This window comes from Leucopleurus acutus, assembly GCF_964270905.1.
Source record: "Leucopleurus acutus genome assembly, chromosome: 10".
Classification (NCBI taxonomy): domain Eukaryota; kingdom Metazoa; phylum Chordata; class Mammalia; order Artiodactyla; family Delphinidae; genus Leucopleurus; species Leucopleurus acutus.
The window spans coordinates 24241647-24265208 of record NC_139153.1 but is presented as its reverse complement, the minus strand read 5'-3'; the positions used below and the strand labels follow the sequence as shown (position 1 = coordinate 24265208).

Genomic DNA, 23562 nt, shown 5'->3' with positions numbered 1-23562 from the left:
GCGGACTCTCAACCACTGCGCCACCAGGGAAGCCCTAAAATGTCACATCTTTAAAGTCTTCATTACCTGTGATGGAAAACACTTATTTTCTCATTTCTTCAAGCAGCCTGACACTCTTCATATTGAGCTGCTCTTTCAGTTTCAAGAGGGCATCATTTTATGTCCCTTGGGCTGAAAAACTTAGTAGATTTTACAGGCAGTTACCGTTTAACTCTGTTTCTAAAAACTATGCATCCTGTACTTATAAATTTAATGGTAGCTTTATTATGTACATAAAGTTAAAATGAAATAATGTTTCTGAATAATAATTATAGGTTCATATAGTCATGCTAAGCAAACTGATCTTTCCTGCCTAATTTGTTTGATTTTTTTTTTTTTCTCTTCAGATTCCTTTCTCATTGGTCCAGTTTCCCCTGTGGGAGTCCTTAAAAGTAAGTTTTCCAATCTTCATATAAAACTTCTCTCTATCTTATGATCATTAATACCCAGTAGTTTCGGTGTGGAATAGTAGAATATAATATTGAGTAGCGGTTTAAAAACTCAAAACTATTAGGAGTTGGAAATATTTTGTGAGTGGGATTTACATGCCAGTTCAGTGTTTTAAACTTGTTTAGGTGTCTGTGGTCTGGGAAATAAGCAGAGCAGGCATAACTGACATCCTGAGATGTTTAGGAAAAACTTTGCTTTCCTCTGTATTGTAACTCTTTTTTCCATCCACTTGAATTTTATTTCACTTCGCTCTGTGTGTGTGTGTGTGTGTGTGTGTGTGTGTGTGTGTAGAGGTTAAGGAATAACAGTGAGGGTAAATGGAAAAGGAAGGAAAGCAAGGCTCTGAATATTTGTAGGCCTAGAAGGCCAAGACCTTCCCGCCCACATCTAATGGTGGGTGGGAGTGGGGAGGGGCTTGGTTTCTGAAGGCCCCTTCTGTCTTTCCTGCTCACCAGGCCTAGGAACCCTCAGTGAGAAGGAGCAGAGTGTGGAGAGTTGTGAGTCAGCCTTGGACTCATATGTTTAAAAACAAACAATTAAATGAAAATTTGAAAGCCTTTGTTCAAAACATGCAGACATTGTATTTGTTTTACATCTCCTGGTGCAATGATTTCAAAAATTGCGGCTCACGGTATGAATTATGTGGTGTTTGTCAGCATTTTAAAGACAACAACAAAAGGGAAAATAATAGCATCTTATGAGGTAAGGTTAAGTCTTGCTTTGTCAAACTTCAGTGTTGCGTGTACATATATACATGCGTCTGTGTACTGGGTCGCAATGTGAAATGTATTTCTCACTGTGGATAGTGATCAAAAGAATCTGAAAACCCTTGTTCAAATGAAAATGGTTTATAAATGACCAAACTGTAAAATGGCAAAGTACCTAGGTAGGCATTTGATAATACAAAAAATAAAGGAATTACTCTCATAATTGTATAGCGTTAGTCATCATAGAGTGCTCAAAGAAAATGTCTTTGGAAGAATAACAGTTACTTGGACTCTGAAAAATATTCTGTTGAAGTTACATACTAAGGATAATAAAATGAGACAAAACATTATTCATAAAAATAAACTCAGCAATATTAAGTATTGAGAAATACTTCTTATAAATGATCTGATTTTAAGGAGTAGTACAGTTCATTTAATGCAGATTTTGGGATCTTTCATGGTTGTTTTGTTTTTGTCTTTACTGTTTTCCGTGTGGCACACGGTGAAAATGGATTTCTCTGGCAGTGTTTCCGGGTGTGATGTAACAGCTATCCAATGAGAAGGTCACATTCCATAAGCATAACACCTCTCTATTTTTGTGTATGACAAAAGACAATGGAGCAACAGCTGTCCAGCAAACAAGACTCACTTTATTAGTGTCTCAATAAGCAGCATTCACGTGGCTTCTGCACTGTATCTAAGATACTTAGGCCCAGTTTCTGCACAGGAATGTTTTGAGGCCCAAAGAGGGAAAAAGCATGGGATTTGTTTCTTTGCAGTGTTCAGGACATTTGCAGTATGCTAGCTAGTTAAGAAATGTCTAGGCTTCCTTGGTAGCCCAGTGGTTAAGAATCCGCCTGCCAATGCAGGGGACACGGGTTCGAGCCCTGGTCCGGGAAGATCCCACATGCCGCGGAGCAACTAAGCCCGTGCGCCACAACTACTGAGCCTGCACTCTAGAGCCCGTGAGCCACAACTACTGAGCCCACATGCCTAGAGCCCGTGCTCTGCAACAAGAGAAGCCACTACAACGAGAAGCCCTCGCACCACAATGAAGAGTAGCCCCCGCTCGCCGCAACTAGAGAAAGCCCGCGCACAGCATCAAAGACCCAGTGTAGCCATAAATAAATGAATGAATGTATGTATGTCTAGAATTTTTCAGAGTGATCATAGATAACAATGTTGAGCTTTAATACTTTTCTTTGAGCCAATGTTAAGATGCCATAGTTTTTTTTTTTTTTTGTCGGATTTATTGAGGAATAATCTTCATACAGGAAAACTCCTTTTAAGTGTACATTTTTACAGGTTTTGACAAATATGACTACCACCCTAAACAAAATGTAATATCGTCACCCTTTTCCAGAATATCATATAAATAGAGTCACACACTGTGTAGTATTTTGTTCCTGGCTTCTTTCATTTAATATGAAAGACGAGATTCATTCCTGTTTTATCCCGTACCAGTAGTTTGCTCCTTAGTGGTGCTGAGTAGCATTTCATTGTGTACACGTACTATAATTTGTTTAGCCAGTTACTAGTTGATACACGTTCGAGTTGTTGATGATTATGGATGAAGCTGCTACAAATATTTGTACGTGGGTATTTGTATGGATATATGGTTTTGTTTCTCTTGGGTAAGTACCTAGGAATGAGATTGCTGGGTCATAGGGAAAATATAAGTTTAATTTATAAGAAACTGTCACAGTGTTTTCCAAGGTGGCTGTCCCATTTTCCAGCAATGTGTGAGAGTTCCAGTTGCTCTGCATCCATGTCATTGTTTGTTATTATTAGATTAAAAAAAACTTTACCCATTCTGATAGTTGTGTACTGGTATCTCATTGTGGTTTTAATTTGCAGTTCTCTCAGGGCTAAATAATATTGAGCATCTTTTCATATAATAGTGTGTTTTTTTTTTTTAAACATCCAAATGTGAAACCACAGTGCTTTGTAAAAGCAGACAATTTTTGGCATGTCTTTTATTTTTGTATTTATGAGTTTATCCATTTACATTTGCTTCTGCGACCATAGAGACACTGTATTATATGGAAGGGTTTCTCTATTATGTTTATGTGGAAATACTGCTAAGAAAAAATTTTCTCAGCAAGGACTTCGGCAGATTGTGTGCACATTGTGCTATAAGGAGTGGGAATCTGGAGGTAGGGGGTGGCCACTATCATCTTAAACTTATTCTGCCTAAAATCGATGGTATCGCCTTCTAAAATCACTTCCTCCTGCTGTCTCCCTAATTTCTGTTAATCATACTACTATTCTCCTGACCCCTTTGGTCTCAAATCCCAGGTTAAATCTGATCCTCTTTTTCTCTATCACTCACCAAGTTGTGTTCACTCTGACTTTTTGAAACCTGTGGCCTCCTTTTTTTTTTTTTTTTTATCAGATTCTTACTAACTTATGCCTGGACTTAGTTAACACCCATCTGTTCTACACATTGAATTTGTGTGATCTTCCTTAAACATCTCTTTGAAGTTCCCAGAAATGTATAACTTTCTAAAACTCTAAAGCATGAAGTTGTTGGCACTCAGGGATGTCCATACTGTGTCCTTAACTGTTTTTTTCCATCTCCCTTCCCCTTACACTTGTTTTTTTTGCTTTCCCTCCTTTCCTTCCTTTCCTTCCAACCAGAATAGCCTCCTTGCTGCCCCTTTTCTTTGGCTTCCTTCTGCAATGGGCTTTCACGGATCGAATGCTATGCATCTTCTAAAGCCAGCTCAGTTTTTTTCTCGTGCTTGAAGTCTTCCAATCCAGACCCTGAAGGTTTACCCTTACAGCTAACATTTGTCCGTATGGCTGATTGGTATTTATTCGTGGACTGTATTGCATTGAAAACATCTTAGAACTGAGCTTTAGCACATTCTGATAAGGCCTGAACCCCTTCTATTTATAGAAAAGTGACAGATGCCGTTAGTGTACATGTATTGCCTGCCTGCTGTGAGTTAGACACTGTTCCATTTCACAGCAATTCAACGATGAATAAGATGTAGCTGATGCCCTTGAGGAGTTTTTACTCTATCAGAGAAGCACATACCCACAGATAACTCCAAGGTAACATGTCTGTAATTGAAGACCACCCAAGGCACTGTGGGAGCCAGCTCCCCTGACTCCCCAAATCATGTCATTTCACTACCTCATTTCTTATGTTTTCTTTTTTTTTTTAATAGTACATATGCTTACAAAAAAGATTTAGATGAAAGAAGACTAAACACCATAAAGAGGAGGGGAAGTAAAAGGGGTAGATCATCATATCCAGAACCTCTGAGAAGATCATTTTCCTTTAAGATTTATATTGAGTTTGGAACTTTTCTAGTAGCCCAACAAGAAGAGAAACACGATAGATTACATGGTTCTCTTATCTGACAAATAACCAAAGCTTATTATTTCATGTTGTCTCTTGGCTTTGAATACCCTGTGTATATGGCTGACTTGCACGTTTAAAGCTCTGTCGTGGACCACTTGCTCTGAGTTACAGCCTCACATGACCAACTTCCTAGGTGACACCCTTACTCAGGGTGTCTCAGGGGAACCAGCTCAGAACAGAACACTTGGTTTTTATTCCCCTTCTCCCCAACCTGTTCCTTCCCAGGTGTCTCCTTCTCCGTAAGTAGAACACATGTCTGTTGCTTGCTAAAGTAGAAACTTAAGAATGACTCCACAGTTCTCTCTTTCCCTCATCATCCAGCCCATAAGAACAGTCCACTGTTCTTTTGTTTTTACATTTATTTTTATGTTATTATTTATTTTTGGCTGCGTTGGGTCTTTTTTGCTATGTGCGGGCATTCTGTAGTTGCGGAGAGCTGGGGCTACTCTTTGTTGCGGTGCATGGACTTTTCATTGAGGGGGTTTCTCTTGCTGCGGAGCACGGGCTCTAGGCGTGTGGGCTTCAGTAGTTGTGGCTCGCGGGCTAGAGCACAGGCTCAGTAGTTGTGGCGCTCGGGCTTAGCTGCTCTGCGACATGTGGGATCTTCCCGGACCAGGGCTCAAACCCGTGTCCCCTGCATTGGCAGGCGGATTCTTAACCACTGTGCCACCAGGAAAGTCCCCAGAAGAGTCTACTGTTCTGATTGAAACCTCTAACTCATCTCTTGCTTGAGTTGCCACGTTGGCCTCTCCAGTGCTCTCTCTGATTCCATTCTTGCTTCTCTAAAATATCTTCTCTTCACAACAGCCAGAGTGATCTTTTAAAGAAATAAATCAGATCATACCACTCTCTGCTAAAAGGCTTCAGTGACACCTCTTTGAAAGAAGAGTAAAATCCAGAGTTTAAACTGTGGTTGAGAGGGTCCCGTGTCATCCGCCCCTTCTACCTCACCGACGTTATCCCACAGCACCCGCCCACTACACTCCAGCCTCCCCATGTCCACATCCTGCCCTGCAGTCCGGCTAGCCTCCCTCTGTTCTGTTTGGACTCGCCAGGCTGCTCCTTACCCGAGGGCCTTTAAGTTTGTTGTGTCCTCTGCCAGAAATATTCTTTATTCATTTATTCTACACATTGTTACTGAGTACCTACTATGTGCCTACGGCCTGGGGAATATAGTGATCAACAGGGTTGACAAAAATCCCTCATCCAGCTTTCACTCTGGCTCTTTCCCTAGGCTTTTCTCACGTCCAAATCTTTCTTGTTCTTTAGTCTTAGATCATGTCACTTCAGAGAGGTGTTCCCTGTCCACCCATCTTTAAAGTAGGACCTTCCCATCTTCCCTGCTCAGTAAACACAGCACCTGTTTATTTCCTTTGTAGCATTTAAATAGTTTATTTAGTTATGCAATTATTGACGCCCAAATACTTATAAAAAACACGTTGTATGCTGAGCAGATATATGCCAGGCACTGTGCTGAGGAGTATATTATATATTCCTCAGCATCTTATTCACGTGATGTACAACTCAGAGAGACAGGTCCTGTTGTCTTCCCCACTAAAACAGGGAAACCAGGGCTCAGAGAGATTGTCTTCCATCTGCCAAACTAAGTCCTCAGTTTTCTGTCCAGTACCCTTTTACTGTATTAACATTGTTTTTATTACTACAGTCATGATCATTAAGAATCATAATATGTAGCATTTCTCAAAGTTACAGTGTGCCCAGCACTGTGCTAATCACTTTCCATGGATTATCTCCTATTAATCTTCATGGCAATTCTTTGAGGTGGGTGCTCTTACCGTCTTCATTTTGCAGATGTGGAAACTGAAGAAGAGTTTGAGTGCCTTGCCCAAGGCCTCAGGAACACTCAGTGTTAAGGGGTACATCCAGGATTTGAACCCAGACAGTCTGACTCCAGAGTTGATGTCCTTAATTATTTTACACATAAGTTTGCACATAGCGTACAATATCTTTAAGAATGTCGTTGCTGTTTCATATGTTCAAAGGTTGGTAAAAAGTTGAGATGGTTGTATTATATCTAATCAGCTTATTTCAGGCATTTCTGCAAATTGTGTTGATTCTTTAACTTGATGACATAAAACTTAAAAGCCCTGGCTACCATATTTCTTAGACCAGCCTCCCTTCCTCCCCTCCCCCAACCCAGCCCCGGTTCTGCTGTACTTGGGCAAGGGTTAAACAGTGTTTGCTTCAGGAAGGGGTCAGCTCCGAGGGACCGACATGGGGCAGCACAGATAGTTTATGGGGATGAGTGGAGCCAGACTACATTTCCCGCGTGTTTGTGTTTTAATTTCTTGTAGGACTTGGCTTTTTGGAGGAAGAAACTTTGTCTTCTGATCGTTTATATTCTTTGTAGTTCTGACTTTTACACAGCAGGTGTTTATGACTATTTACTAATTGTTTGGAGGTTAGCATTCTTTCTTTTTCAAGGTCAAAGCAAAGTTGGGTAGCTGTATACATTAACCGTTTTATTTAAAAGTAGTTTCTTTTGGAAGTATGATGACAGCTTTAACACACAGATGTATTCTCACTGAGCCTTTGGCAAACAATACACGTATTTTGAAAGGATATGATAAAATTTCCTATAAGAATGTCAGATTTGTTTTAGTGTCTGAATATATAGAGAAGTGTAGAGGATTATTAAGAATGCTGCCAGGTCTAAGTAGTTTTGCTTCTAGCCACAAGGTGTTACAAAGTTGCAAAGCAGTAACTAGAAGAAATGCAAACCTTAACCTCAGATGCAACGTTTGAAGCAAAATGAAAATAAAATCAGTCTGGTTATGTAAAATTTTCACATTATGCTGATGATTTTCTAAAATGAAATCATCGCTTTGTAACAGAACTCAGGGGCCAGTGGATTATCATTTCAGTTATAGGACAGTGTATAAAATCAATACATTTTAGAAGTCTTTTAAACAGCCAGTACTTTATAAAAACTATATTTTTATTCAAATTGAAGGGTAACTTGTTTATTGTTGATTCTTATTTTTTAAATTAATTAATTAATTTTTGGCTGCATTGGGTCTTCTTTGCTGCATGCAGGCTTTCTCTAGTTGCAGTGAGCGGGGGCTCCTCTTTGTTGCGGTGCGTGGGCTTCTCATTGTGGTGGCTTCTTTGGTTGCGGAGCACAGGCTCTAGGCGCGTGGGCTTCAGTAGTTGTGTTTTCGGGCTCAGTAGTTGTGGCACACGGGCTCAGTTGGTACGCGGCATGTGGAATCTTCCTGGACCAGGGCTTGAACCCATGTCCCCTGCGTTGGCAGGCAGATTCTTAATCACTGCGCCACCAGGGGAAGTCCTGATTCTTATTTTAATAATAGTTAAAGTGTCTTTTATCACTCCATTCGCAACATTCTCCCATACCTTTAGTATATGAACAAAATGATAGTAATTTAGAAGGTGCTCATGCTCAGGGTCTCCACTGTACCATTTCATGAGACTGGGACAATCTGGTATCTGCACAGACATGTTTGATCAGAACATAGATTCCTGTGAAGACATATTAAACATTGAGAAGGGAATGATAACAGAGTAAAAAGGATTGTGTGTGATTTTTACTGCACTGTTTGTCCCCTAAATTAAATACAGCATGTCAAGATGGAAGAAAACTCCTAAAAATAAGAGCAAAATATTTTATGTCCAGATCACCAGCAAAGTCAGAGTCTGAGATGCTGATTAGGATTTTAGCAAAATGTCATTATAATGAAGCAGACATCTTTTTTAACAATTTTAAAAATATGAGAACTTTTGAATTCTTAAAGACAGACGGTTAAAAAGAGATGGCAAAGAAAACTAAGGAAGGAAGGAAGGATGTGTAGCAAAGCCTGATAGGATGGATGGAAAGGGTGTCACTTCTGAGGCTCTGGCTCCTTCTCCCATCTCCTCCTGTGGACCCGTGTACTCAGCTGCCTGGTGTCCTGCTGTAGTTACAGTTGTGAAGCCAAAGCAGTAACAACACCTAATATGTTCCTTGCAGGTTCCATTACTTTCAACCAAGTTAAGATTTAACCTTGCCTCATGGGTCCCACAGGCTAGTGGGTTAGGGTCCTTTGTCAAAAAACAATAAAATGCACACCAGGATTCCTCCTTTGTCATCTTCTTTTGGATGTTTCTCTTCTGTTTATGCAAGTTTGTGAGCAAAATGAGATAAATATGCTCATTCAGATACAACATTCCTGTGATGAATCAAATTGACTTTTTTTGGCTGAGACAAAGTGTGAGAAAGGAATTAAACACACTTTATTTTAATCAGATTATCAAACAAATATATATTAAAAAGCACTTTTTATTTATTTATTTTTTAAACATCTTTATTGGAGTATAATTGCTTTACAATGATGTGTTACTTTCTGCTTTATAACAAAGTGAATCAGTTATATATATACATATGTTCCCATATCTCTTCCATCTTGCTTCTCCCTCCCTCCTACCCTCCCTATCCCACCCCTCTAGGTGGTCACAAAGCACTGAGCTGATCTCCCTGTGCTATGTGGCTGCTTCCCACTAGCTATTTTACTTCTGGTAGTGTATATATGTCCATGCCATCCTCTCACTTTGTCACAGCTTACCCTTCCCCCTCCCCATATCCTCAAGTCCATTCTCTAGTAGGTCTGTGTCTTTATTCCCATCTTGCCCCTAGGTTCTTCATGACCTTTTTTTTTTTTCTTAGATTCCATATATATGTGTTAGTGTACGGTATTTCATTTTCTCTTTCTGACTTCACTCTGTGTGACAGACTCTAGGTCCATCTACCTCACTACAGATAACTCAATTTCGTTTCTTTTTATGGCTGAGTAATATTCCATTGTGTATATGTGCCACATCTTCTTTATCCATTCATCTGTTGATGGACACTTAGGTTGCTTCCATGTCCTGGCTATTGTAAATAGAGCAGCAATGAACATTTTGGTACATGACTCGTTTTGAATTCTGGTTTTCTCAGTGTATATGCCCAGTAGTGGGATTTCTGGGTCGTATGGTAGTTCTATTTTTAGTTTTTTAAGGAACCTCCATACTGTTCTCCATAGTGGCTGTAACAATTTACATTCTCACCAACAGTGCAAGAGGGTTCCCTTTTCTCCACACCCTCTCCAGCATTTATTGTTTCTAGATTTTTTGATGATGGCCATTCTGACTGGTGTGAGATGATATCTCATTGTAGTTTTGATTGGCATTTCTCTAACGATTAATGATGTTGAGCATTCTTTCATGTGTTTGTTGGCAGTCTGTATATTTTCTTTGGAGAAATGTCTATTTAGGTCTTCTGCCCATTTTTGGATTGGGTTGTTTGTTTTTTTGTTATTGAGCTGCATGAGCTGCTTGTAAATTTTGGAGATTAATCCTTTGTCAGTTGCTTCATTTGCAAATATTTTCTCCCATTCTGAGGGTTGTCTTTTGGTGGTGTTTATGGTTTCCTTTGCTGTGCAAAAGCTTTGAAGTTTCATTAAGTCCCATTTGTGCACTTTTAAAAAATGCCTATAATGATGCCCAGTTCCTTTGGAGATATAAAACTGTGCTAGTATTTGATTTCCAGGAAGCCATGTACAGATTCACACGTAATCTCCTTTAAAAAATGGGGAGAAAAGGAGTTAGCTTTGTTTCTGTTTGTCCTTCAGACCTGCTTCCTGGGTATTCTTGAGTGTTTTTGGTGTCAGTTTAGTATGTCTGGTGTAAATATGGGATAGGATACTGTTAGTGCTGCTCTGGTTTCACTCTGTCATCCCTGGGTGATCCTGGCCCTCCTTCCAGCTGAACCTCAACCAAGCCTTGTAACTGTCTCCGCCCAGCTCACTAGAAGGCCTTGTCCAGTTAATGTTCATCCTTGAGCTGGAACCTGTTAGCTGTTCCTGGTTTATACGGTTCTTTCCTGAGCCACAAAGGACAATTTGGGATTATGATGTCTGGCCAGTTGATGTTTTCCTCCTTCTCTACGCAAGGGTAAAATTATCCAACACTACTTACATTACAGGTATTCATATCGGTTCCAAATATTTGCCTGCCTTCTATGTATAAGGAATTGTGCAAGGCCCTGTGAGACTCCAGAGGTGAAGGTAATGAAGTCCCTATCCTGTTGAATAAGGGGTCAGATGAGCGAGTTTTTGCAGGTTAATGAAAAGAAGTGAGTCCTTACTATACATATTTTTTGGTACTTTTGAGGATAGTGGCTTGTCAGTGTACCTGTTTCTGGATAAATGGAGCTTGTTAGTGTAAGTCCCCCAGTTCTTCCATTTGAACCATTTTTATAAAAATCTTTTTAAAAGATTGTTACATACTTAAACATAGCAAACCAAGTGTGTCTTTCCAGGCAGAAGTATTAAAAGTAATCACACCTTTTCTTGTTGACTTAAAATTTGTATCACGAGCATCAGTTATAATAATAACTGTTACTCAGTTTAGATACCTTTTGCCCCTACCCAAACTAATAAAAGACATCAAACCACAGATCCAGGAAGCTCAGACATCCCTCCAATCAGAATAAATACCTCCCAAATAAAACCTAGGCACACATATCCAAAAATATTACCTTGTAATTGTAAAACCTAAATATTACTAAGCAAATTCAGCATTTGAGCCCATCTTACGTTTGCTCAAGAATAAATGAAATTTCTTATATTGGGTTGGCCAAAAAGTTCATTTGGGTTTTTCTGTACCATCTTAAGGAAAAACCCAAAAGAAGTTTTTGGCCAACCCAATATTTACCAGCACACTCATTCATTAAAAAATTTCTTACGAACTCTTACTATCGGTTTAAGAGGAATCCATTTTAGCCCTTTAACCACTTGCGTATATTGCTCCAGCCATGGTAGGGCAGAAGTGAAAGCTTACTTGTGGTTCCCAATTGTATTCATTATTCTTTTCATTTTAAAACTTTGCTTTGGAAATCCCATATTTATTTATTTATTTATAAAAATTTATTTTTTTATTTTTTAAAACTTTTGCCTGTGTTGGGTCTTCATTGCTGCCTGCGGGCTTTCTCTAGTTGTGGTGAGCGGGGGCTACTCATTGTTGCGGTGTGTGGGCTTCTCATTGCAGTGGCTTCTCTTGTTGAGGAGCACGGGCTCTAAGCACGCAGGCTTCAGTAGTGTGGGATCTTCCCGGACCAGGGCTCGGACCCGTGTCTCGTGCATTGGCAGGTGGATTCTTAACCACTGCGCCACCAGGGAAGTCCTGCAAATCTCTTTTTTTTTTTTGTGGTACGCGGGCCTCTCACTGTTGCGGCCCCTCCCATTGCGGAGCACAGGCTCCGGACGCGCAGGCCCAGCGGCCATGGCTCACAGGCCCAGTTGCTCCGCGGCGTGTGGGATCTTCCCGGACCGGGGCACGAACCCGTGTCCCCTGCATCGGCAGGCGGACTCTCAACCACTGCGCCACCAGGGAAGCCCTGGAGATCTCTTTTTTCAAGTCATGTTTGTATATAAGTACTTCACAGAGAATTCATTAATGTAAATTATAAATATAATTTTATTATTCAGTTGTGAATTGTTAATTGAATAATAAAATTATAGGCAGCTGTTGCTTTAACTATGTTTTTTTTTTTGCGGTACGCGGGCCTCTCACTGTTGTGGCCTCTCCCATTGCAGAGCACAGGCTCCGGACGCACAGGCTCAGTGGCCATGGCCCACGGGCCCAGCCGCGGCATGTGGGATCTTCCCAGACCGGGGCATGAACCCGTGTCCCCTGCATCGGCAGGCGGACTCTCAACCACTGCACCACCAGGGAAGCCCTAACTATGTTTTAAAGTGGTTGTGCCAAAGCTATACAATAGCTTGATCACCTACAGTATGGAGGGCAGTTGAGTGAAATTAATCATCTGCTGTCTTTAATGTGTTCTGAAATTCTGGTACTAGACAGACAGAAGTGAGACCTGCACAGAGGATTGTCTTTTCTGTTGTGTTAAATGAATTATCATCATTTATTATGATGTCAGTCATGTGGAACTGAGGAGACGATTCAGCACAGATACCTACTAAGGTACCATAAAACTCATGGGGTAAAGTGTTGTAATCTTACACAATTGGAAGCCACCTAACTACTTCTGAGTACAACAACTGAAGAAGTCCCAAAGTTAAGTTTCCCTGCAGTGAAGCCAAAACGCTTATTTTCAATTTGTTGTTCGTTCATAAGACAACCGTGCACATTTGGGTGGGTCTTTTAAAGTAACAAAGCCTTCTCTTCATGCTGTACTTGAAAGGCACTTGGCTCAGGCTTGGACTCCTAGCCGTTTCCTAGTATCGGGCCTGGTGTTTGCTCTCTGTCCTCTGAATGAATACTGGTGCTAATAGCTGTAACCCTGGTGGGGGTGTGTGTGGAGGAGCCTCGAAAGTACTTCATGCCTTCTTCCTCTGATGGCCCTTGAGCTCTGAGTGAAGAATCACTTGGGAAATTAGAACAATCTGATTGTTTTTGTAGCGCCACCACTAAGTATTCAGGATTCCTCATAATATCCTACTGGATAATAGAAATATCATTAGTTGAAAAATAAATCAGGCCTGATGTTTAAAATTCACACACCTTTAAACAGTGTGAATGGTGAAATTCAATTAAGGTCTGTATCTTAGGAGTATTGTACCTATTTTCATTTCCTGTTTTCATCATTATACTTGGGTTATGTAAAATGTCAACAGTAGAGGAGGCTGGGTAAAGGGTGTATGGGACCTCTACTATTTTTGCACATTTTCTGTAAGTCTAAAATGATTTCAAAATGAAATTTTCTCAATAAGCTACTAGAAATCGTTTCAGTCATCCTATGTTAAGGAAACTTTCCTCAAGAAAAACCGCAAAAGTGAAACTAAGAACATTTCTGACTGCCATTTTCGTTACTTGAAATGTCTCATTTACATGAGATATAAGCAAATGTGCATGGATGCATCTGAAAATTTCGTTTTTTATTTGAAAAGAAAATGGAAACAGGACTTGGAATAGTGATAAGTAAGCAAACACCAAGTAAAGTATGGCCGCCTGCTTTTTTTAGTCTTAAAAGCTCTGTCACATCGGTTGAGACCCAACACTGTGGTTCTTCATGTTTGGGCCTCCTTTCTGCCCTCCCCCTGCAGTCATTTACTTGCTTTTACAGGAATGATCATTAGACCTCTGTGGCAATGGAAATACTTATTTAGGTTGAGAAGTTATGGCAATTTAAAAATTTTGGGTGTTGAGACAGGGCCTTGAAAAAAATCCTCCATTCCAAACCCACATGATTTATATACATTTATTGACATCAAAATATTTTCTTTAATAACTTGCATATTGTAGCTTCCATAAAATTTGAGCTGTGTATCGAGGAAGCTTATAAATGTTGCTTATATACTATTCTGTCTACAAGGCACATGGCTTTGAGGGGACCATAAAAATCAGCTTCAGTTCCCCCACTTTCGATCTGTGTGACCTCAGGCAAGTTACTTGACAACTCTTAGTACCACCCTACACCTGTGTGTCTGGATAATAATACACACCTTTCAAAATTAAATGAGAAATGTGAAATCTTTTGCATAGTTTCTGGGACATGCTAGGTGCTCAGCAAGTGGTAAGTAATACTGTCAATAGCAGTCATTCATACTGTTGTCTAAACTACATTTTTATTCCATTTTCTAATCTCTTAAATTATTTAAAGCTAATAAACAATAATATTACACTTCCTATGAGTAATCTTTCCTGTCTGTTTTTTGTTTTAACATCTTTATTGGAGTATAATTGCTTTACAATGGTGTGTTAGTTTCTGCTTTATAACATAGTGAATCAGTTATACATATACATATGTTCCCATATCTCTTCCCTCTTGCATCTCCCGCCCACCCTCCCTATCCCACCCTTCTAGGTGGCCACAAACCACCGAACTGATCTCCCTGTTCTATGCGGCTGCTTCCCACTAGCTATCTATTTTACATTTGGTAGTGTATATATGTCCATGCCACTCTCTCACTTCATCCCAGCTTACCCTTCCCCCTCCCCATGTCCTCAAGTACATTCTCTACCTCTGTGTCTTTATTCCCATCTTGCCCCTAGGTTCTTCATGACCATTTTTTTTTCCTTAGATTCCATATATATGTGTTAGGATACAGTATTTGTTTTTCTCTTTCTGACTTACTTCACTCTGTATGACAGACTCTAGGTCCATCCACCTCACTACAAATAACTCAATTTCATTTCTTTTTATGGCTGAGTAATATTCCATTGTATATATGTGCCACATCTTCTTTATCCATTCATCTGTTGATGGACACTTAGGTTGCTTCCATGTCCTGCCTATTGTAAATAGAGCTGCAGTGAACTTTGTGGTACATGACTCTTTTTGATTTATGGTTTTCTCAGGGTATATGCCTAGTAGTGGGATTGCTGGGTCGTATGGTAGTTCTATTTTTAGTTTTTCAAGGAACCTCCATACTGTTCTCCATAGTGGCTGTATCAATTTACATTCCCACCAGCAGTGCAAGAGGGTTCCCTTTTCTCCACACCCTCTCCAGCATTTATTGTTTCTAGATTTTTTGATGATGGCCATTCTGACTGGTGTGAGGTGATACCTCATTGTAGTTTTGATTTGCATTTCTCTAATGATAAGTGATGTTGAGCATCCTTTCACGTGTTTGTTGGCAATCTGTATATCTTCTTTGGAGAAATGTGTATTTAGGTCTTCTGCCCAGTTTTGCATTGGGTTGTTTGTTTTTTGATATTGAGCTGCATGAGCTGCTTGTAAGTTTTGGAGACTAATCCTTTGTCAGTTGCTTCGTTTGCAAATATTTTCTCCCATCCTGAGGGTTGTCTTTTCGTCTTGTTTATGGTTTCCTTTGCTGTGCAAAAGCTTTTAAGTTTCATTAGGTCCCATTTGTTTATTTTTGTTTTTATTTCCATTTCTCTAGGAGGTGGGTCAAAAAGGATCTTGCTGTGATTTATGTCATAGAGTGTTCTGCCTGTGTTTTCCTCTAAGAGTTTTGTAGTGTCTGGCCTTACATTTAGGCCTTTAATCCATTTGGAGTTTATTTTTGTGTATGGTGTTAAGGAGTGTTCTAAGTTCATTCTTTTACATGTAGGTGTCCAGTTTTCCCAGCACCACTTATTGAAGAGGCAGTCTTTTCTCCATTGTATATTCTTGCCTCCTTTATCAAAGATATGTGCGTGGGTTTCTCTCTGGGCTTTCTGTCCTGTTCCATTGATCTATATTTCTGTTTTTGTGCCAGTACCATACTGTCTTGATTACTGTAGCTTTGTAGTATAGTCTGAAGTCAGGGAGCCTGATTTCTCCAGCTCCGTTTTTCTTTCTCAAGATTGTTTTGTCTGTTTGGGGTCTTTTGTGTTTCCATACAAATTGTGCAATTTTTTGTTCTAGTTCTGTGAAAAATGCCATTGGTAGTTTGACAGGGATTGCATTGAATCTGTAGATTGCTTTGGGTAGTATAGTCATTTTCAATGTTGATTCTTCCAGTCCAGGAACATGGTATATCTCTTTATGTGTATCGTCTTTAATGTCTTTCATCAGTTTCTTATAGTTTTCTGCATACAGGTCTTTTGTCTCCTTAGGTAGGTTTATTCCTAGGTATTTTATTCTTTTTGTTGCAGTGGTAAATGGGAGCGTTTCCTTAATTTTTTCCTGTCTTTCCAGCCAGTTTTTTGTTGATCACAATCCTCCAGTTCCTCCATATATGTGAACAAATATGTAATTTCAAAATATTTTCATAATTCATGTACAGTACTTTTTACCAGCCAGTTTTCTTATCATTATCCTTGTTGCTTAATGAATTTAAAGTTGCCCCAAAATGAATTATTTGTAAACAACACTCATCTTTTTAGCTTGGTCTCAGTATTCTTTTTCCGAAGTTCTATATTCAGACAATTCATTATTAAAGAAAATTACAAACCCATATTATTTAAAGCAAGTTGCTTTGGACATTGATGGAGTTTGTTCATTCACTTGGATAATCTAATATCATTCTAGTAAAAGTTACCTGTATTTGGAAGTGAAGTGTCTTATAAATACCTTCTCTCTGCTGTCAAAATACCTGTAACCTATAGATCCAAGTTCGAGGATGTATATACTCTGTACCTACCTGTTTAAACTTTGGTAAGTTACTTAACTTCTCTGAGCCTCAACTTTCTTGTTTGTAAAATGAGGATAAGATAGCACATACCTTAGAAGATTGTGGTTAGGATTTCATGAGTTAATGTATGTAAAGTGTTGGGTACCTGGAGCATAGTAAGTTCTGTGTGTTTATTGTGGTTGCTGTTATAGTCGTTACTTCTCTTATGCTGTGTTTGCCATGGGAGTTTCTCACTTGAATCTAAATCTTTTGGTTATAGAGATTTTTGTTTAAGATATTTATTAGTATCCTTTTCTAATACAAAATGATTTCCTCATATGTTTTTAGGTAAAATTGTTCTGGCCAGGTGATATGCTTATCTTTGGAGATTCTATTTTTAAATTGTGTCTTCAGCCATTAGAGTCTGTTTTGATCCAGTGTTTTACTTCCCCTGGCAACCAGTTTTTTTCCTTCCTAGATTACAACAGGCACCTCTGTGAAGCCTTCTTTGTCACTTTCTGTTATAACCCTCTTCTGCCTTCACTCTACTCCCATCCCATATTAGACCTGGGGACTGCTATCTTTTTTCCCTTGACCTTATACTGCCTGAATCCTAGTAGGTATTGAGTAAATGTTGAATTTATGAGTTACATAGTATCTTTGATTTTTTCTCCTGTATGACATGTAGTGCACATCTTATTATTTGTTCTTTATTACTGCTTATAAACTCAGCATTATTTGTAGTATTTTAAGTTTGTTTGGAGTAAACTTTGGCTCTCTGGAACCCTTGAAGCTACCAGTAGAAACTGAAGATGACGTCATTACCAGAATGACTATTTTATGTTTTGTATCCTTTTTCTAAAAAGTCAGCAAAGTAAATAATGGTGTTAAATTTGGCATTAGCCTGATAAAATACACATTTTGCCATCTTTAAAGTAAAAAGTTGCTGTTCTACTAATTTGCTTCTTATGCTGTCTTGAGTGCTAATAAGAGCTCTGGAGAAAAAAATGTTTTCTACACAGATATACTTGCAAGCATTAGAGCATTTACTGAAAAAATACCAAATACTCTGCTTAATGCCAAGATTATCTTTAGAAAGCTGTTTGTGCTAAAACTTTTTTTTAGCTCATCTACTTCCACAAGTAAGGTTACAAAAATCTTTTTGATAGCTGCACTCTTAGTCCAGTGATTTTAATAAATACACTTTCCAAGTAACTGTTCTCATTAGTTAGGTGGAAGGAAATGTTGGAGCCCTCAGACACCGTACATTATTATATCTCTAACTTGTTAGGTAGTTTCCATAGTTAGGTGACTGACTTAAGAAAAGTTGACAAACAGGGCCCTACATGCCTTGGTTTGTTTATATGGCATCTTCTCCATTTCTGTAGCAACTTACTCAACCTTCCAGGTGTATTTTCAGTGGGGAAGTATTGAGAGTAGAAAATTAGTACTAGGTTTGCTGTTCTTCTTTCAGTTGTGGTATATTTGATCATCCATAAAAATGTCATGCCACCATCAGCAGGTCATTATACTATTCTAACCATTGTAATGAATATATTCAAGAGGTCTTATTTCTAATATTCTTCATCCTTATTGCAGTACCTGCCATTATGCTAGACATCCTATCCAGTGCAGTAAGGCAAGAAAAATAAATAAAAGGTAATAATCCAAATTGGAAAGGAAGAAGTAAAACTGTTTATTCACAGACAGATGATCACTGATGTAGAAAATTTGATGGAAGCTCCATAGAAGCTACTAGAGCTGATAAATTTAGCAAGGCTGCAGAATACAAGATCAGTATGCAAAAGTCAATTGTATTTCTACATATTAAGCAATCAGAAACTGAAATTTAGAGGAAAAAAAAAGCAATACCATTTACAGTAGCACCAAAACGTATGAAATACTTAGGGATAGAATTGACAATACAAGGGCAAGACCTGTATACTGAAAACTGCAAAACATCGTTGAGAGAGAATAATGGAGCCCCAGGGCTTCCCTGGTGGTCCAGTGGTTAAGAATCTGCCTGCCAGTGCAAGGAGCAAAGGTTTGCGCCCTGGCCCGGGAAGATCCAACATGCTGCGGAGCAACTAAGCCCTTGTATCACAACTACTGAGCCTGAGCTCTAGAGCCCACAAGCCACAAGTACTGAGCCCATGTGCCACAAGTACTGAAGCCTGCGCGCCTAAAGCCCATGCTCCACAACAAGAGAAGCCATGACAGTGAGAAGCCCGCTCACCGCAACGAAGAGTAGCCCCCACTCACCACAGCTAGAGAAAGCCCACGCACAGCAACAAAGACCCAACACAGCCATAAATGAATGAATGAAAATAATGGAGCCCCAAGTAAATGGAGAGATGCACCATGTTTATGGGTCAGAAAACTCAATACTGTTAGCATCTCCGTTCTCTCCAAAGTGATTAATAGATTCATTGCAATTCAAATCAGAATCTCAGCAGGCCGGACTTCCCTGGTGGTGCAGTGGTTAAGAATCCATCTGCCAATGCAGGGGACATGGGTTTGAGCCCTGGTCTAGGAAGATCCCACATGCCGCGGAGCAGCTAAGACCGTGAGCCACACCTACTGAACCTGAGCTCTAGAGCCCACGAGCCATAACTAGTGACCCTGCACGTATAGAGCCTGTGCTCCGCGACAAGAGAAGCCACCACAGTGAGAAGCCCATGCATAGTGATGAAGAGTAGCCCCCACTCACCCTGCGACTAGAGGAAGCCTGTGCACAGCAACAAAGACCCAACGCAGTGAAAAATAAATAAAAATTAATTAATTAAAAAAATCTCAGCAGGCAGTTTTGCAGGAATTGATAAGCTGATTCTAAAATTCTTACAGAAGTGCGAAGACTCTAGACTAGTCTGAAGGACTTTGACAAAGAAGAAAGTTGGAGAATTAACACTACTTGAACGCAAGATTTATTATAGAGGTGTAGTAGTCAAAAAAGTATTGAATTGGTATCAAGATAGATGTGTAGATTAGAGCAAAATAGAGTCCAGAAATAAATCCACACATATATGGACAATTGATTATTGACAACAGTGAGAAGGCAGTTCATTGCAAAAAGGCTAGTCCTTTCCAATTGCTGGAACAACTACATACCCATGTTTAAAAACAAAACAAAACAAAAGAACTTCAAACCTCTTAGCATACATAAAAATCAACTTAAAATGGAAGATCTAAATATCAAACCTAAAGACAAAATTTCTAGAAGAAAACATAGATGAAAAATTTTTGTGGTCTGAGTTAGGTAAAGATTTCTTAGATAAGTCACCAAATGCAAGATCTGTAAAAGGATAATTTGCACATCAAAGTTAAATATTCTGTTCTTGGATGGACACTGTTAAGAGTATGAAGAGACAAGCCACAGACTAGGAGAAAAGAATTGCAGGTGACCTATAGCTGGACTATATAAAGAACTGTAAAACTCAATAATTACAAAAACAGACAACCCGATGAAAACGTGCAAAACTTTTGAACAGACACTTCACTAAAGAAAATATATTCTGGATGGTAAAAAAGTACATGAAAAGGAGCTCAGCATCATTAGTCATTAGGGAAATACATATTAAAACCACAATGAAACGCTACTGCATACCAATTAAAATGGTTAAATTTTTAAAATACAATACCAGGTGTGGGAAAGGATGTAAAGAAACTGGAACTGGTCTAAATGTAAAATACGACCACTTTCTAAAACAATTTGGTAGTTTCTTTTTTTTTTTAACATCTTTATTGGGGTATAATTGCTTTACAATGGTGTGTTAGTTTCTGCTTTATAACAAAGTGAATCAGTTATACATGGTAGTTTCTTAAAAAGTATACATCCATATACCTGCCATGTGGTCCAGCTATTTCACTTCTAGGTATTTTCCCAAGAGAAATGAAGGTCTGTGTCCATACGAAAACATGAATATAAATGTTCATAGCAGCTTTATTTGTAATAGCCAAAAACTGGAAAAATCCCAAATGTCTGTCAATAGGCAAGTATATAAACAAATAATGATACAATGGAATATTACTTAGCAATTAAAAAGGGGTGAACTATTGATATCCACACTAACATGAATGAATCATACAGAAATTCTGAAGGAAAGAATTCGAGTTAAAAAAATTAATGTATAATTACAGTTATATAAAATTCTAGAAAAGGCAAACGAATGTAGAGTGACCGATCAGATTGTTTAGGGGTTGGTAAGGAAGGGCAGGAAAGGGGGATGACAAGGGGACCCGAAACTTTTTTGGGGTGATGGATATGTTCACTGTCTTAATTATGGTGATGATTTCACATGTATGTCTATCAAAAGTTACCAAATCACGTACTTTAAATACGTGTAGTTTATTGGATATCAGTTATACCTCAAGAAAGCTAAAAACAAAAATAAAGAGTCCAGGCTCTGCTGTTAGAAAGCCTGGGTAAAAGAAGGATAATAACAGGACCCAACTCTCGGGGTTGTTTTGAGGACTGTGGGTTTTGATGTATGGTCAGAGATTAGACCAGGGCCTGACTCAGCGCTCTTCACCATTTGATATGACTGTATTTTATTTTCTACTAAATCATAAACTCTCAACAAGCAAGGCACCACGTCTCTGCCATCATTTTGCCTTGTTTGAAACTCAGCACGAGTATTTATTTGTGTAATCCTCAACGTATTACAAAAACAGGGCGAAAAGCATTTTGACGAACTTTACGTGGTTCAGTAATAGAATTAGCATCCTTCAAACATGTACAGCATGGGTAAAGATTGGAAAAAGAACTGTGGAATTTGGTATACACTGCTCTGGCCTAATTTGTGAATTATGGTATTTATATGTTTAGAATTATATGGGAAATATTTAAAATGTTACCTTGTCTTAAAGATATACCTTTATTTTTATATGTGTATGTAAATGTGTGTATATGTGTGTGTCTATCACACATATTCCCTGCAAATGGTTTCCTTTGGGCACTCTAACGTAACTGTCACCCTCGTTTCTTTGACTTATTTTAGAATGCAGTTAAGTCCTTGGGAAAATCACTTGTATCATCAGTGAGGAATGCCACCAAAATAGCTTCTCACTTAAGTTCCCATCCCCAGAGCTAACCCACGGGAGGTTCCGATAAATTCAAATATTTAATAACTTGTATTTTTCTTTCTCCTTAAACACAGGCCCTCTGGTCCTGGAGGCAGGATCATGTGGTGGATTCTTGGCAGTCAGCAGTCTGTGGAGCATTTGCAGGTGCAAAGGATTATATTATACTGGGAAAGACCAAAGAGGGGGAGAAAAATGTGAAAATATTAACTGTGCAAAAACAACATTCTTCAGAAATTCCAGATTGTTTGGAAGAAGAGAGTCCCACTAGTTGTTTGAGAAAAGAGAGTGTCTTAGGAAAAAAAAAAACTGCTAAAAAGGTGTCTGCCTGAAAGACAGCCAATTTGTTTTTGACAAATTTTTTCTTTTTATTAAAGCCTTCACTCAGGCCCTTGGATTATCTTAAAGATGATTTAGCAAGGCCTCTGTGGGAAGAGACTGGCTGTGGGTGCAGCTGTCTGCCTTGAGCACTTCTTGGGGGGGTTAGGCGATTTTTGCAGAAGGCAATGATTCACGGTCCATGTGACATGTTTGACAGCGCCGTAGATTAACTGGTGTCAGGAGAGCGGAGGCTGCTCCACAACTTACTGAAGGCTAAACTGCGCGGTGTAGAAAATATGGAGATCTAAACATCTGGGCATTTTCTAGACATTAAACAAAGAGCAGAGTGACACTATGCAATGTCTATCCATCACTTGGTCATATGCATTTTCCAGTGAGGTTTTAGTGAGAACTCAGAAACTGGAAAGAATTTAAAAAGTAAAAGGTGTAACAGTCTAAAAGAGAAATACATTTTGTTGCAAATAAAGGTGAGTGAGAATTATGGTTGAAATAAATTGAAACGGAAATTTGCCAGAAAATTGTAAACTGCTGGTTTTGATGTGAAGCCAGTAAACTGACAGATATGCGGGCTTAGGATACCAACCTTAGTAGAAAATAATTCGTTTCCAATTTGTTTAATGGTCATTGGGTGGGTTTTTAGTTGTAGTGATTAGGAAAACAGAAAACATACATTTTATAATTAATAATTGGACCCATCTGACATATAGAATTGATAATCCAAAATAAGACTCTTGCCTCTAGATATGAAGCCAGCTCAGATTGCTTATGACGGGTAATTGTTTCCACATGATCCATAGTCATTAGCTGTGTTAAATGGGGACGTGGTCTTGATTCATTTGCCAGTGGTCAGGAGTCTTTACTCCCCAGTCCCTAAGAAATGTGCGTTTCTGTGGACTCCCTTCTGGGTCCTGGGCACAAAGTGAGCATTCTGGAAATTGAGTCATCCTGGATAAGGAAGGCCGGTTCTTAAAGTTAACATACTATAAAACGTCTGAGTGTTGAAACAAATATATATATTCTCTGGTCCCTTCCCTTAAGTAGCTAATTCAAAGATTCGCTTGCAAATATGCATTGTTCCTATTAAGGACACGTGCGTTCATTACAATTCCTTTTTCTGAATAATGCTGTGTAATAGGCACTAAGTACTTAGTTTAGGCAGGGGGTGGGAGCCGGGGAGAAACTTGGTATCAGACCCCCACTGTTTGGCGGGATCCTGTGGGCCAGGCTCTTTCCATTCCGGTGGCCCCCCTGAGGATGAGGAGTGCAGCAAGCCACACTGCCCTCCAGGGACAGTGGGGAAGCTGGGATGCGGGGCAGGGAAGGGATTCACCCAGAGAGCCTCAGGATCCAGTGCTGGCTGACCTGTCTGAATCATAACGGCTGTCAAACCTCTGTTCTATCCCCAACTAAGGAACGAGACTTTGGGGCCTTATTAAGCACCCGTTTCCTTACCTGTAATGCAGAAGCAACCCTCCCTCTGTTAAGGAGTTGTTGCTGGGATAGGTGCGATAATGTGCGTTAGAACTGCATTTACGGAGTTTATTTCAATAAA

General features: G+C 39.3%; 1 protein-coding gene across 1 annotated transcript in view; it reads left to right on the top strand.

Moving 5' to 3' along the window:
- The window catches only part of SLC25A26 (solute carrier family 25 member 26), a 143457-nt gene that overhangs the window by 110391 nt on the left and 9504 nt on the right, over positions 1–23562 (top strand). Inside the window, exons 6-7 of the mRNA XM_082849210.1 lie at positions 387–431; positions 21746–21815. Of these exons, the coding sequence (XP_082705336.1) occupies positions 387–431; positions 21746–21815 (115 nt within the window). The remainder of the gene's footprint in view (positions 1–386; positions 432–21745; positions 21816–23562) is intronic.